This window comes from Asterias amurensis, chromosome 12 (genome assembly GCF_032118995.1).
Source record: "Asterias amurensis chromosome 12, ASM3211899v1".
NCBI lineage: Eukaryota > Metazoa > Echinodermata > Asteroidea > Forcipulatida > Asteriidae > Asterias > Asterias amurensis.
In genome coordinates, this window is record NC_092659.1 from 15311264 (window position 1) to 15328351 (window position 17088).

The 17088-nt window shown below is 37.8% G+C and overlaps 1 protein-coding gene across 4 annotated transcripts in view; it reads right to left on the reverse strand.

The window, feature by feature from the left end:
* Window positions 1-16845, reverse strand: part of LOC139945579 (mitogen-activated protein kinase kinase kinase kinase 4-like) — a 60746-nt gene extending 43901 nt beyond the window's left edge. For all 4 annotated transcript variants that reach the window (XM_071942975.1, XM_071942976.1, XM_071942973.1 and 1 more), the window contains exons 1-3: window positions 16436-16845; window positions 14633-14698; window positions 7305-7361 (exon numbers count right to left, since the gene is read on the reverse strand). In XM_071942975.1, the coding sequence (XP_071799076.1) occupies window positions 7305-7361; window positions 14633-14698; window positions 16436-16483 (171 nt within the window). In that variant the 5' untranslated portion in view covers window positions 16484-16845. The remainder of the gene's footprint in view (window positions 1-7304; window positions 7362-14632; window positions 14699-16435) is intronic.
* Between the last annotated feature and the right edge of the window lie 243 nt (window positions 16846-17088).

Consider the following 17088-nt stretch of genomic DNA (forward strand, 5'->3'; position numbering starts at 1 on the left):
TAAATAGATTTCAATTGTGTAAAAAAACAATCATTTTGAATGCCCTTATCCAGCGCTTTTCTGAGAGATTTGCGAAAAGTCCTGTTACGTAATCACTCTCAAAACGTCATCTCTGGGAGCTCCAATTTGTAAAGCCGCTTTGTTGCAGCGTGGAGGCATAACAAAGTAAGCTCCCAGAGATGACGTCAGCGGCATTGTCCTTTGACGCACACCGTCAACGGCAGAAGTGTTTTTAGTTTTTCAAAACCTTTTGGTTGGGGCCTGATTTTTTAATCGATAATTACGAAAAATTCAGAAGTGTACACATATCAAAATAACATTAAAATGGTGAACAAGTGCATTATAAACAAGTAAAAATACCATTTCTGTTGAAAACATTCCGCTCAGGTAGGTGTTTAAGAATGATACCATTATTGCTCTTACAGTAGCTCTACCTGTACAATATGTATGTGATGTAAAATGTATACTAATTCTTGCAAGCATTTGAGTTACCCTTTGGGAATCTAATAAAGATGAATTGAATTTAATTTAATTCTTTAATACAAAAAGGTAGGGTCATAAATTGTTGGGTTTTTTTTTGGTCAATGTAATGCTGATTTATAGTCAATTGTAATTATAAAGATACAATAATTTTTATAAGTTTCGTTTCTCTTGTATACGATGTACTAATTACGGTGGATATTGTGCGTTGGAAAACAAACAGCAGAAAAACTGTAACAGTATTTTTCACAAGAAAGTCAAATCAATCCAAGTTTAGCCGGGTGTCTGTGGGAGCAGCTGCATTTTGAGCCACATCATTTGATTTGCCAATGAGCATCAACCCTCAAAATCACATCCTTAAAATGTGGATTGCATGATCTTGAACCGCCGGTCAGATCCTCTTTTTTTTTTTTTTTTTTAAACTACCCCAGGTAGCGATAGCTCCTTATCCACATTGCAGGATCAGATTCAGCTTGGATCCACCTTTCTGAATCTAGTGTTTACAAATGGAGTGGGCACACAGATTTCAGATCACTGACCCTTTATACAACAGACAATCCAGTTTTATTTTAGTTTTTGCATCGCGATTGAGAATATTATTTGGGTGTTGCCCTTTCATCATTTAAGTACTGTATACTCAGTACTTTTCTGGGTTCTGCGGATTTTAACCAAATTATAATCCAATTTCAAAAACAAATTCATGTTTTTGTCCACATGAATATTTTTCGGCATCCCACACACACAGTGAGATCTTCAAGAAATGACCGAAGTTTCAACTCTGGAAAGGGCAGCTTACTTTTTCTACATCTGGATTCATGCCAGAAGAAAACAAAATAATGACTTGTGCTATTTTTATTCTCGAAAAAGTACACGTTGGCGTGGAATGAGCTTAAAAGTGATCGATCAAAGAGGAAATTGATTTGAAATGAAAGGAGTTATTCAAGATTTTTAGGCCTACCCAGTAAGTTTCCTTATTTGATAAAAAACACATTGTTTTAAAGTTCAAACTAAAACAATTTTTTTTCTGTGAAATATTTCTTTTTGAGATGATGATGTCATATTCAAGAAAATTTGTTTGTCATCTGAATCTGCAACCCTATAAAATATTTTAAATACTGTGATCTTAAAAGCTATTATACACTTTCGGTAAACAGTATTGTCCAAGTCCCACACTTCGTGTATCACAACTTATATATATAAAATAACAATCCTGTGAAAATTTAGGCTCAATCGGACATCGGAGTCGGGAGAAAATAACGGGAAAACCCACTCCTGTTTTCGCGCGTTTCGCCGTGTCATGACATGTGTTTATAACAAATCCGTAATTCTCGCTAACGAGAATTTATATTGTTTTACCGTTTTCTCAAAAAGTAAAGCATTTCATGGACTAATATTTCAAGAGAAGTCTTTCACCATTACCTTCTGTAAACCCTGTAAATTATTTGTAAATCTGTGAACTTTTTTCTTTTTTTTCTGTACCGAAAGGGTCCAATGGCTTTAACCAAAATAGTCCTTTTTGTTTGAATCTGATATTTATATGACCAAACATGTGTTTTGCCTGCCATAAACATTACAGATACATGTACATATTATACAAATATTGACTGCTTTGAGTGCTATGGTTAAAACTGTGACTCCCGAGGTGATCCCCGGAGGGTTCTATTTTCCCGAGGCGCAGCCGAGGGAAAATGGAAAGGTCCGGGAATCACCGAGGGAGTCTGAGGTTTAACCATAACACGAGTTAAAGCAGTCAATATTTGTTTTATAACACCCCAACCATGGAAGAATAATATCATCTTTGTACACCTGACGTTCGTATTAGCGTTTCAGATACACAGATGCACAACTGATAGGGTTCGAGATGGGTAAAAAGACGTCTGGGCACTGCACGCCGTGTGGTAGTCGTCGGACTATCACACAGCAAACGATGCACTATCACACGGCAAACGATGCACTATCACACGGCCGCCGTCTAGTAAAACTAAGACATAACATGTGACGCGCTCTATACCAATGAAAAGGCAGAATATTTGTAAGGGGTGTTATAAAATGTAATATGACATAATGTGTGTGGGGTTTTTTTCTGGTAGATTTGTAACCAGTTGATTTCTATCAAAACAACTAAATACAGTACAGTACATTTTGCGACAGCATTTTAGAGGGACCTATTCATATCTATTTAGCATACATATTATGTTCAAAATCAAATAATCATATTGCAGACACACTGTGGTAAAATAATATCTTTATATCTGAAGAACATAATTATTTATAGCTACTTTTACCAATGGGCATCCCAAAATGTCTGATCTTTTTTTAAACGATATGGAATTTTCATTAGATCTGCCAGACAATTGTTTCTTTGTATGCCATCTAGATACAAAATGTAAAGTACTCTACTTCAATTCTACTTTTGAAAAAAAATCTTCAGCAAATTCCGTCCAGCCCATTTAACACAGATCTCATATTGCTTCGTCATCAACTAAGTGCAAACAATTGAAAAACATCAAGTACGTGTGCAAACCCTTTCCCATGAATCACCAAGCTTGCCTTCTGGGCATCCCAAGGGCTCAAAGACTGCCACCAAATTAATTGCATAAAAATGTCATGATTTTACCCCTTTTTTTTTTCTTGGAGATCGAGGGGGGGGGGGGGGTGGAGATGGGGCGATTGTTGAAATGGCAGGGCCATGGATCCATCACACTGCCCTCGCAGTGTACGGGTCGTCGATCTGGAGGCATGTAAACAGCTCTAATGACCAGCCTGATGATCGGATAGATTACCCAGTTCGAGTGTTTATTCTCTTATGGATGATGAGTCACCATAGAAGAGGATCCCTTGACACAGTACAGTGCATATCATTTGAATATTCACCGATTGTGAAAACAAAACATGAGCACAATTATGTAGGCCTACATTTGGGTTTATTAAACGTTTGATTGCTTTGATCCTACATGTATTATAGCCTATATAATTTATTGTGTATTTTTATACATTGAACATCAAAACTAACCTGTGAAAATTTCATTCCAAATTTTTTAATTCTTTTTTTTTCTTTTCTGATCTAGGCCTATCATCGAAAATCCAGAGCAGCAATTTGTCCACACAGAAAAAGCAATACGTAATTGGAATACACAATCTTAGACAGAAAGATAAAAAGCTTGTACATGTATTTAAGGGTATAAAAGCTTAGTTCTTTTTTCATTTCTATATCACTTCGAAGAGAAAAGTTTAGCTCACAATGCCAAGGAAATGCTATTGCTAATTAATTAAAGATTACCAAACTTCCTGTTGAGCACAACAAAATTTTGCTTTATACCAGAAGAGATTAATTTTTGGAAACTATCCTGCTCATTTCTTATTTGGTAGAAAAGTTTTAAAGGGACTTTGTTGCCTTGGATCGGTCGAGTTGCAAACATTTTTTATGAAATGCATTTTGGTTAGAAAGATGTTTTAACCAGGTTATTCACAATAGTATCACATATCATGACCCAGTTCTCATAATTTAGGTTTTCCCAGTAATTTTCATGAAACAAGAAGCCTTGTGTTCCTACATGTCTCCTCGCCAAATTCCATGGCTCTGCTTACCGCTGAGTTTCTGTGCTAGCTGTGTAAGCGTAGAATGACTAGTAGTAGCATGAAGTGTGCAGGCGCACAAGCCAAAAATCCCCCCTAACCTGTGAAATACGCTTGACGTAAGCACAGAATTCCCCGCCACCACAAGCGCCAATTCCTTGCTTTATGGTACAAGCAGAGGAATGAAATTGGGCCCAGTTCCATTCACTAGTTTCTCCAAGCCCCCAATAGGCTAACATCCCTTCCTTGCTTTTTGAGAATACCTCCATTCAATCATGGAGGATTCCTTCCTATGTACATGATTCAATTACCAGCACTTAAAGCCCTTGGACACTTTTGGTAAATAGTATTGTCCAAAGGCCCACACTTCGTGTATCACAACTTATATAACAAACCTGTGAAAATTTAGGCTCAATCGGTCATCGGAGTCGGGAGAAAATAACAAGAAAACCCACCCTTGTTTCTGCACATTTCGCCGTGTCATGACATGTGTTTACAATAAATCCGTAATTCTCGATATCGAGAATTGATAATTGTTTTAATGTTTTCTCAAAAAGTAAAGCATTTCATGGAATAATATTTTACGAGAAGTCTTTCACCATTACCTTCTGTAAACCCTGTAAGTTATTTGTAAATCTGTGAACTTTTATTTTTTGTTCTGTTCCGAAAGTGTATAATGGCTTTAACTACAAAAACTACAATGTTCATGTACAGTATGTGTAGTTCGCAACAGACCCTCCGTTACCTTAGCTGGACAGGGCACATTATTCACCAGGAATGAACCCTTCAGTTTCCTGGCCTAGGATACGATTGCAGCTGCCGAGGCTAGCATGACCCATTATTGATCACTACCCTGGTTAGCGAGCTGTACATGTACCTTAGACATGGCATACCTCCTGCACTAATCATCATTTCCTAGAAGGGAAGGCCAATGTTCAGCACAATGGTACACCAAGTATACAGGGTCGGAATATTATAGACAGGTGTACACTGCACATAAACTTATAATGCACCCGGCATACCTGGTGCATCTTGACAATTAACATGCCACACATAATGTGGTCTTTGAGTGCATGCAGGGTTGAACGAACGGTACCATCTCCTTGTTTTCTACCGAAATTGCAAGACATTATCATATCAGGGGTTAGGGTCAGTCTTGAAAAATTGGGTCATGAAAGTGAGTTCCACAATTTAGCGAAGTTGGTGCACTGAAAACTGAAACGATTGCATTTTAACACTTCTTTAACCTCAATGGGTTTCAGAATTCAAGTCTTGGCTTTTAGGAAAGAACATTGAAACTGCGTTCCATATTTTAGGAAAGTGGGCCTACATGGTGTACACGGCACACTGTTTGAAGAAAAATAAAATGATAGCATTTCATTTGCAACCTTTCTGTCACCTAAATGAGTTTTAAAATTAAAGTCTGGACTTTTAAAGAAAGTGAATTGGATCCTCTGCACTATAGCAGGCTTTGAAATTACAAAGTAATGAGTGGGAATTTTTTGCATCACGGGATTCTTGTATCAAACTTAAAAAGTGTCTTGTGAAAATTTGTCTTTTATTACAGGCCCTGGAATTTCATCTTAGAAAGGGCAAGGCCGTTTGCATTTTGCAAAGGGCATTACCATTGGAAAATCTTAATATGAATGGAAGATTTTGAACGGGCACCGAGGCCAAGACAAGGGGCAACATAGACCTTGGCCTCCGTGTAATTCCAGGCCTGGTATTTAGAAATTTGTTTTAAAGTACGGGACCTTAGTTTCTTCATTTTTAACATGACATTATTAAGCCCACATATTCAGTTTTGTTATTTCATACGTGGTTTATCTGACACAAAACATGAACATGAGTTTTTAATATATTGGGCATGTGGTGTTTTTCCCTGGCTGGACCAGATTTTTAACCTTTGTCTTTATTGTAGCCTATATTTTGCTTATTGTAAAGTTTTTGTGCTGTTGTCGTATCCGTAGTCTTTATTTAAATGTTGCTGGTTTTTCTATTTTTAGTATTAATCAATATGTTATTATAAATATATTTTTATATTAATACAATTTTAAAATGTTAATGTGTTTGTAGTTGCTGGGCAGTGTTTTACTGAGAGGTTTCCCCAGGGTAAAGAATAAATAAATAAATAAATAAATAAATAAATAAATAAATAAATAAATAAATAAATAAATAAATAAACACTGTCTGCACTATCAATCATGTATGCCACCTTTAAAACAATCTGCAATAACAATTGTACTCAATGTAAACCCCATGATTCATACATAAACCTGGATTTGTCCAGTGCAGTAAAAAAGCCGGCCATTGTTTTCACTGGTGAGTAAACACTGTGTACCAGGACCTTGCAGCATAACTCCTGATGACTGATGAGCCAACTGGTAGTCAAAACAATGGGAGGTCACGGCGAGGTCAACTCAGGTCAACAGTCACCTGTGACCCTTGGAGGAAGTTTGTTATTGTCAGTGAGTATTGGTTTTACCATCTATAGGGAGAGTGTTTCTGTATGGGTTTTTGTTTGAACCTGGCAACTTATGACATCACAAGTTCAAGACCCACTGAGCCTGGTCCTTAAAGGCAAGATAAAGCTCCACAGAGAATATTTTGAAAGTTGTTCTACCATCTTTTTAGATGAAGAATCAACTGAACTGAACTGAAGTCATAGGGGACACATCTCAAAAATTGACCAGCTGTTAGTAGTTTGATATGACAAACTGCAGAGAAACAGTTAGGGGCCTACTGACAGAAATGTAGTTTCATATCTTGCCTGCCAGGAAATGTACTTGTAAGATGAATTCTTTTTGTAAACAAAGTGTCATGGGCAAAATTTCACAAATCTCTGGAAGCACAACAAAACAAAATTATGCTAACCAGGGTTACCATATAAACTACTTTGACAAATGTACAAACTGTGACTGGTATCCTGCTCACTTCTGCTTAGCAGTCACTAGTTAAAAGTAATCTTTCCTGGTAAAGAAGCTCTATAAAAATGGGCCATGATCTACACGCCATACAATCCATGCCAAAACACTTATTATGACAGTATCCCCCAACCAACTTACAGTTTCAAAAATTGAGCAGTAAACCGTCTCAACCAAAGTACAATGTACAACATGGCGTTCTTATATATACAGACCAAGATTTTGTTTCTGCTCTTAGCGAAATTTTTGCAGCAACAGCTTTTAACACACAGCTGGCAATCACATCTCAAACACTATTATTATTTATAAAAATAGATGACCTACCTCTGTGACATCCATGACCTTGATGGCAGCCAGTTGACCTGTCTTGACATGGCGACCCTGTTAGCAACATACACAAAATATGCACAGTATGTCAAATCAATTAAATAAGTGCACTGATTTCTTTGTGGTTTCTCCCTGAGTGCTTTTTACACAGCTGCTGTGAGATGAATGATTTCATGACTACGGTTTTTATGGACCCAATACTGCCAAACTCCGTTAAAAATGTTTTGAATTACCATTGGTAGTTACGCCAGAGATTAATGACAGTAAAAAAAGTATTAGTAGATAAGAAGCACTCCAACTGTTGGACTCATTTTGAGAAACAATTCCCTTCAAAGGGATTAAAAAATATTTCAGTCTGAGAAACATTTTTACAGATTTTGTAATCCAATTACAAATTATTTCTCCTGACAAACGTGTAGGCCCAATAGACTCCATGCATGTAATGACGCCACAAGTCCACTCGGTGATGAAGAGCGTCATACATGTATCATTGGCTGAGAGTCATGTGCAGCACACACTTGTCTTTTGTTTGTCATCAAAGATGGCTGCCAATGCTTGAAGAAGTATTTTGTACATTCTGTATTAAAGGATTAACTTTTGTAGATCAAGATATTTGCTATAATGACATGAATCCCTACTCACAGTGGATGAAGATGTATGGAAAATAAGTAAAGTAAAAATTTCAGGTTCATTAGTCGTCAAGTGTTTCAGTAAAAAAAATGAAAATCACAGAGCAATGTTTTTAGGAGAGTCGCGTAGGACATCGTACGTTGTACACAGCAACCTCATAATTTTTTTGTGACATTATTTTACCATTTTACTCATTTCCCAAAAACTACAGCACCTCAGCAAATAATATTTTAAAGGAAGCTTCCTACTGGTCGTTATCTTCAAACCGTGATGTTTAATGTAAATATGTGGACATTGTGTTTAATGATGTTCAAAAAGTATCCAAACCCTAGGTTTTCAACTAGTGATTTAATCCCAACGAGGTCTGGTTCTTGATAGTTTTACCGAGTCGAAAACAAGGTAAATTATCAAGAACCAGGCCCATTCCCATTCATAAATACCTTTTCGGTAAAAAAAACATCATCACTTTGGGTCAAAAAGTAAAAAAAATACAAAAACTATAATTATTCAATGATTTCTTCCAACACAACACCCCTCCAGCTATGAAATGGTAAAGCCCTCCGCCGCCCTCGGGTAAACAACTCCTTATAAGGGAATGCTGTGCGCGTATCGCGTGATGTGGCACAATTGTTTCAGCCGTTGCTCTCGACCAATAGGAATGAAGAACCTGTCTTATAAGAACAGGTGCAAACTCGCGTGTCACGCCCATGTTTCATTTACTGGTCATAAACAAAGGTTTATACACACCCACATGATGCGCTCTCCACCAATAGGAATAGCGAAACTGTCTGAGGTATTTATGAATGTAAATTTATATAATTTGTACCAGTGCGTGTGCTCTGTGACACCACAAATCTACAGACACCATGTTCTAGTACACTGGTCCGTACACTTATTTTGTCTGTAGAAAAACCACCCAGTGGGCTATTTTGAAAAGTGTTTTCCATCAGACAATTGGAAACACCACATGGTCCACTACCTCGACACAATAGCATTTATGGCAGACTTAGCATCACTTGTCACAAGCAGTCCACACACAGTTAGTAATTGGGAGTGTGGGCTTGTCAGTGATTGCTGTATTTAGCAGACCAGGACAAAGCCTTGTCTGCAACTTGACAAACACACAGCAAGTTACTGCTGATATTTTGTTCACACTTGACTAGTAACATCTGGTATTTCCATCTGTTTGTCTGCTGGAGCAATTAGACACTTTCACAAGCCTAGGCATAAAACCAACAGCACCCACAGTAGGCCCACAGCAATAGCAGTGGTGCCCTGTGCCTATCACTGCCCTTTGCAAACAGAGTGCCCCTTACGAGAGAAAAAATGCTGTGCCCCTTCAAGAGGGAAGTTCGAGGTCTGCTTTCAGACCAGTCTTGTTTTTGCTTTCAAAAAGAAACCTCTAACCATTCACAAACTGTTAACTAACTTAAGTGCAATAAAACAGCACAGAAGCCTTTTCCAAACACAGGCTCAGAGTCCAGGTTCCTCCATTAAGTTTAGAGCAGTGTGCATTTTGCTTCAACATTCACCACGGACTGGAACCGAAGTTTGGAAAACGCCCTGCAGATTTCTTCTGCATCTTGAACAAAATTCTTTTTTTTTTTTTTTTTTTTTCCTGTGTGCAAGTTTAGCAAATTTATAATTATGGTTCTTCTCACATCGAAAAGGAGTCAGACTATTTATGGTTCCCAAGAACCCTCAGGGGGCATTGCTATGGTAAAACTGTGAAGTCATACAGTGTAGTGAGCATAAAATACCCAGGACACTTTGTGAAAGCAAAGGGGCTTGCTCTGCTGGTGGTTCTGGGATGGATTTCACAAAGAGTAGGACCAGTCTTATCTGAGTTAGGACGACTTACTCGTCCTAACTTACAATGACTATTTTTTTTAGCCTTAAAATGTCAAAATCTCCCAGGACTAGTCCTAATTTACTAGTCCTAATTAAAGGAACACGTTGCCTTGGATCGGACGAGTTGGTCAAAACAAAAGCGTTTGTAACCGTTTTTTATTAAATGCATATGGTTGGAAAGACGTTTTAAAAATAGAATACAATGATCCACACAAGTTTGCCTTGAAATTGCGTGGTTTTCCTTCTACTGTGCGAACTAACTTGGTCGGCCATTTATGGGAGTCAAAATTATGACCCCCATAAATGGCCGACGTGTTAGTCGACAAGGTAAAAGGAAAACCACGCAATTTCGAGGCATGTTTGTGTGGATCATTGTATTCTACTTTTACAACAACTTTCTACCCATATGCATTTTATAAAAAACGGTTACAAACGCTTTTCAAAGACCAACTCGACCGATCCAAGGCAACGTGTTCCTTTAACTAGTCCAAATTTACTAGTTCTAACTCTTTGTGAAATCGACCCCTGAATCCGCTGTTTATTGCACCCTTTGGAGTAGGCATGTATATGCATTTGAACAGGTTCAATTTAAATAGAGATAGGAACAGAATGTGCCATGCAGTTTTACCCAGTTGGCAATTCGCCTTTAAAAACACACCCCAAAACATGGTTTCAATTACAATGTACACTGCAAAGACCATTTCTAGTTCCTTTTTCTGGTAATGAATACTAAATAGATATCAGCTTGCGATATTTCTGTGTGTAATATGTAATTGAAATCCAGGCACTCCCCTTAACTTCCGTTTAAATATCATTCCTGCCTGAATGCGGATACTGTTCGAGTAACGGGAACATGTGTGAAAAGGGAATTGATGATCTTGAACTTTGCCAACCTTTACATGGAGCACGCACACTAAATATCCACACAACTTTTGAGTAATACTAAACAGTACACCTTACCTAAGCTTGGGCGATACCACGATATTATCGAATATCGCGATACTAATTTGGAAACGATTTCGATATCGGATCGATTTGGTTTTAATCGAGATATCGATATATCGCTATATATCGCGATATCGATTAAGTATCGCAATATCGCGATGTATTTCCTAGCTGAGACATCTTGCACCCCATAGGTTTGGAGTAAAACCAGAAGAATAGGTCATTAGAACACCTCTCTTATGCTATGACTGTCTCTTCTACAACTTTCACTGGGAGTTTGAAGACTGATGATGTCAAATTTAATTAATAGTGATTATATCGAATATCGCGATATATTGTCGGCAATATATCGTGATTAAAATAAATCGATATCGCCCAAGCTTAACCTTACCATTATTTTGGTAGGCCCTACCATACTGTAAACATGTACACAGTACAGTATGTAAATTTGCATCGGGGATAAAGAACATTAATTTTGGTTTTTACCCATTAATAAACTGATGTGTGAAGATTGTACACAGTGTATGTAGTATTACTCAGGTACAGTACAGATCAGGACTATGCTTCACAGAGGCATCAATTCTCTGAGGATGCCCCCTTGTGAAATGACTGTGGAAAATTACAATCTTCTCATAGGGTGCCCTTTTCCAAGGAGAAAATGCCTACTGCAATTCATGCCCTTGCCTTTTTAAAAGCGAAGCATACAGGCCTTGTGGTAGTACATGTAGACCCCTTGCACGCGCATCAAACGCGGCGACTAATGCCACGCTCACCATGTTGGTGGGCAGTTAGGTTTACGTGTATTAACGCATAACGCGCAGCATAGAGTTATAATATAAAAACGCACAGTGAAATTGCCCACCAGTATGGTGCATTAAAGATTTTTCTGATGATGACGTCAGGTGAAATGGGTCAATAGACTAATACTGTAGTACATGATACATTTATAACATTCGGTACATAGTACAATGTAGGCTACAACTACAGCTGTGTACAAAAATACAACCAAAGATTCTGTAGACTGTAGTGCCACAGGCGCAAGACGGGCAACTCCGGCTGAAATGTGAAGTAAGCACCCTTGGCACTATTGTACAGTGTATTGTAGTTCAGTAAGCAACTCTTCTGATGCAACAATAGAGTGGTGCAGACAATGACCATTGATTATTGATACCAATGCTACATGTATGCAAAATATTTGCTTTTTATAACTAAGGGTACCCTTGCCATACTTCACAGTATGTAACTACAGTACATGTACCTCCAGTAGCCCATCTTGCCCTTTGAGGTGTTACTGAATGATATTCAACTCAGTGGTACATATACATGTAAGGTCTCTAACAGTAGCTCTGATTTTGTTTCTGATCAGCAGGCTCCAGTCCCTGTAGTGTTACTGTTACATGTAGGCTGTAGTGTAACTTGTGTCCTTGGGCAAGATAATTGCTTTGTCCTTCAATTAAATGGGACATTAAGCCCAAACAAGTACAATGTACAATCCTGTTTTTAAAACTATGTGTAGAATTGGTAGTGCAAGTAAACCATTTCATTGGTACCATCCATGTGTAAAAAAGATTGTACACAGTGTAATGTCTTGTACTTGGTACATTCACGCAGGCCTGATACTTCACGGAGGCAACGAAGGCGATTGCCTCCGTGTCCCCTGGTCATTGCCTTGGTGCCCTCGAAATGCTCCAATACAAATTTGCAATTTCATCATTGGGTGCCCTATACCAAGAAAAAAATGCCTTGGTGCCCTTGCCCATTTAAAAACGAAGCATACAGCCCTGATTCAGTGTTCCTACACCTGTAGTATACACCGAAGATTCTTGCGATGTTCCCAGCAATCTTGTTTCCCACAAAATTCAAGCCCTACCCAGTGCTCAACACAATATATTTAAGGGCCTCTGTAAGGTAACACTTGCAAAAAATGTACACATATCAAGTAAGCCTACAGGGTTGCAAATTAACTCAAGGCCTAAAAAATATAGGCTTTCAGATTCAAAACACGTCGCCATGTTTTCCCATAAATCCAATGTGATATGATGCGTCATACAATGTACCATACTGTCACTACCTCCGTCCTGTCACTTGCACCATGAACGTGTACATCAAAATGGATCCCCACAATGAAACTTTCATTTGTCATAATAAGCAATCTTACAATTGGGGACAGTTGTCACTTTTACTAGACCTGGTAATAACCCTAAGATTTTCACACTTTAAAAGCCAGAGAAAGCACCGCAACTTGAAATTTTCCATGCAGCAATTTTTATATAGTTTGTACACAGTGGTCTCTATCAATTGCGATTGTAGATTTGGTTTCAAGGGGACAAAGGGTTCAGTCTAGTGTACCCTCCCAATGGGCATACTGGTAAACCCATCAATAATGGGCAGACACAATACAGCTCTGTTTGTATGACCTGCCGAGTGCCTGATACTGTATTCAAAATGTGTAGTCCACACAAACCAAGTGAGGTTATACTTGCATACAATGTAAACTCACTGGCCTTGGGTTCAACCTGATAATATCAAATGGCTGATAATTCATTAGATAATGTTTACAGAATGTCACTGTACACTGATGTACATGGTGTACTGATTTTACAGTTTAGTGACAACTAAGTCTGAGCCCTGCCTCATTGTTGGTCTTGTCCAACAAAATTTGCAGTTACTACTATACATGTCCACGTACGTTGTAAAATGTTGTAGTGGAACTGAACGTTTAACTTTGTTAACAAAGTTAAATGCTCAGTTCCATAATTCGTAGTTTTTTTTTAAAGGGGCAGGCAAAATAGACTTCACTCCTAGACCATGGCTAAGAGATGAAAAGTGACCAAAGGAAAAAGGGAAAAGAAACTGCCTGGTTAAGAAGCATCAACATCTGCATGTTCACTGTGTTCTCAATGTAGGAACACAGTGTAGGCTACATACTTGTGTAGACTAACCTTCCATCTGGTTGTCAAATGTGTCCTATTCGACCGGACTTTGATCCTTCTTCTAATATTTCCACACAGGGGAATTCAATCATGTTTCTGTGTGTTTAGGGTTTTTTTTTCTCTGTGATCTTTTTTTTTCCAAACCATGAAGAAATGACCATTTTTGGTGATAGAGTGCCAGATACATGTAGAGTCAAACTGGATTTCCTGCTCAGTCATTACGCCTTTACTATTGGTAATGACAACATGAACAATGTGTGTGTTCCAACACAGCGATCAAGGCGGTTTGCTTTTTATTTACTGACCCAAATCCAAACCTCAATGGTATCTGACTTTACAAAGAAACACAGACTCAACCAGAAGTCGGATGACTTTACAAAACAGATTGTCAACTGGAGTTTCAATTGTAATCATTTGGGAATTGTAGCTACATTTTTTTTTTTTCCCTTTAACCCGAAACCACCATGGTTTACATCCTTTTCAGTGACCAGCTAGCAGGACCAGTTAGCTTGTGATGGTCCACCAGCTTTTATTGCTTTTCACTTTATACTAAAATTATATTAAAAATATGGATGCTTTTCAATTTAACACGGAGCTAGTCAGCCGGTACACTTGGTTGGAGTGAAGTTTGACTGGTCCTCTGGCGTTTTTAAAAGTACATGTACCATTTGGCCAGCATCCAATGTGGGTACGTACAGATTGTTCACACAAAATGTAAATGACAGATAAAACAGGACGTCAAAATTTAAAACAGGGTGTCCTTAATCTCTCTGGCTAAGCGCAGAATTTCGTGGTAGCAGAGCCATGAGTATGACAATGGACCCTGATCAAAATAAAACTTAAAGTTAATTTCATTAGAAAACAAAATAACCCAGGCCTATAGGCTTCAGTCATTGCCCTCTGAAATTAAAATGTATTGTTTTTGACCAGGACTTAGGGTTTCAATCAAATTCAATACATGCTCACCTTGTACACTTGTCCGTAGGTTCCATTGCCGACAACTTCCATTAAATCAAAGATCCCCGCTGGATCCTAGAATTGTAAAAAATAATAAACAACAATTCTTAATTATAAACCGTATTTTTTTTCTTTCTTTTTTACCTGAAATTTTATCATAAAACAAGCCAAATAAGTCTTGATTAACCCAGGCACTACAGTCCTGCTCTCCTAAGGCTAGGCATTCCTAATCCAAGTACTTACACCTCCATGTATGAAATGGAAGGATTTTGGCTGCACTCTAGCTAAACTGGCACAAAGTCGGTCTGTAAAACAGATCATTAAAATGGGAAATGGCCCAATGATCGACCCGTACTTTACGTCTACTCCCAACAAAACAATATAAACGAATGTACCACAAATTTAATTAATTGTCCTGTGACAATTGATAAGATTGTTGAGAATAATAATTTTGTTTACACTTAAAGCTATTTTAAAATGCACAGTTGATCAAATTACACTGAGAGATTTTTTTTGTATGAATAGCAAATGCTACACATTGTATCAGTTTGCTACACGTCCTAAAAATATAATTTAAGAGAAAATAATTAGCATTCAATAGTTTCAGGATATCGCTATATGCAAATTTGCTGGATGAAATCATTCCTTGAAATGTACCCAGGCCTGGAAGTCTTAAATTTCTACGCAAGTAGAACAACCCAAGTGCGAAGCTAATTTTTGTTACATGGAGAGAGAGAGTATGGTTTTAAAGTGATTTTACACAGTCTTATGTTAGGATTGCTTTGAGTGAACAAAATTTCCATTCTCTGGTTTAAATAAACAAACCATACATTTATGTGAACATTTCATTGGTTAAAACAACACTAAACAGGAAACTGTTATGTTGTGTAAGGGATTTTGTGAATGGATTCCAGGCCAGTAAGCCTAGGTGAATGTTTATTTCAATTGAGGCAATCAAAATAAGCAATGGGGATTTGGGGGTCTTCTTGGCTTTGACACTTTTCACAGGAACATATTTTTCTCACGGATTAGACTTAGAAGAAAACTGGTATTTAAACTCTGTACTCAAAGCGTAACAATAAAAGAATAACACAAATTTCCATTAACAAAGTACAAGTTTGTATTTTGTTTTGTTAATGGTATTTTTCAATTTGTCATAAATAGTTTGTTCTTAAAAAATTAATGAACCTCTCTCTCTCTAATGAAACTTGAATGATCCTGTACACAAAGACACATTTTGTAGTGAAATATCTAGACCACATTTAATAAATAACCAACAAATGATCAACATTGGATATTGATGTGATGTAACACTAACAATCATTAACAATACATAATCTGATAATTATCATTAATGTGTCAACTTTTGTGTATTCATAAATTTTTGCCAAGACCATAGTGCAGGCTACTCCTAGAACTATGAGGTTTGTTCCACTATCGCTAGCGAAACGAACTTCATTAAGTCATACTCATAGTTCTAGGACTTGCTAGTAGTATGTAAGTGCGGGCCTACTGATTTAGCCTAGATGTCCAAATAATGGCCATCAATTCATGGATAACTATTTTTACGTACATGATCTTCAACACAAAGGCCCTTTACTCACTGCTCAGTTTACCCTTTCAATTCATTGAATAAATAAGACAGCAGTGTAGAGTACCCACAATCTGAGCATGCAGATAGAAGTGAGTGGAAAACATGAAAAACATTTCAACCAAACCGACCGAGTGAAAGTGAAAAAAAATGACTACAAAAAGTACAATCAAACAAAATACCTTCAAACACATCACACGTCATGTTAAATAAACACTCACCCTTAGACTTGACAGATCGATGTCATCTAAACTTCGCATTGAGGCCATGATGACGACGGAAACTGATAAATCCTGCAAATACTTGAAACGATTGTCAAGTCCAGTTCATTGCCTTTTGTGTACACCGAAGATTTCACTGCGATTTGGAAAGCACTGTCTGTGCCGTACACTTTGATGCGACGACCGTAGATTTTACCTTCAGACGTGGGACGATTGTGCTCGCTAAAAATCCATCAACACCGAAGTTACCGACAACAGACAAATGTGTGTTCAACTACAAAAGCGGAACAGCTTTTTGAGGGTGACTAACCACCCACTTCCGTTGAAGAATTGCAATCGTTTTCGAGTGATTCACATGGAATTCCTCACGAACTTTCGGAAACCATTGTGCTTAATGCATAATAAATAGCCACAGATGTAAATATTGATGGTATTGTGCAAATGGTACCCGGCGATCTGACGTCATATTAAGCGGGGGTGCGGGAGGGACAGACAGGGGACCAGTTGAGGCGGGTCGGACCTCGCGAAAAAACAATAATATCAATAGAGGGCGGTAAACAGATCACTCACGAAACGAAACAAGATTTTTTTGCTTTGGAAACAGCAATTATTTTAGTGTTTGTTCGTTGCAGTTCAGGTTGATGTAATAAAAA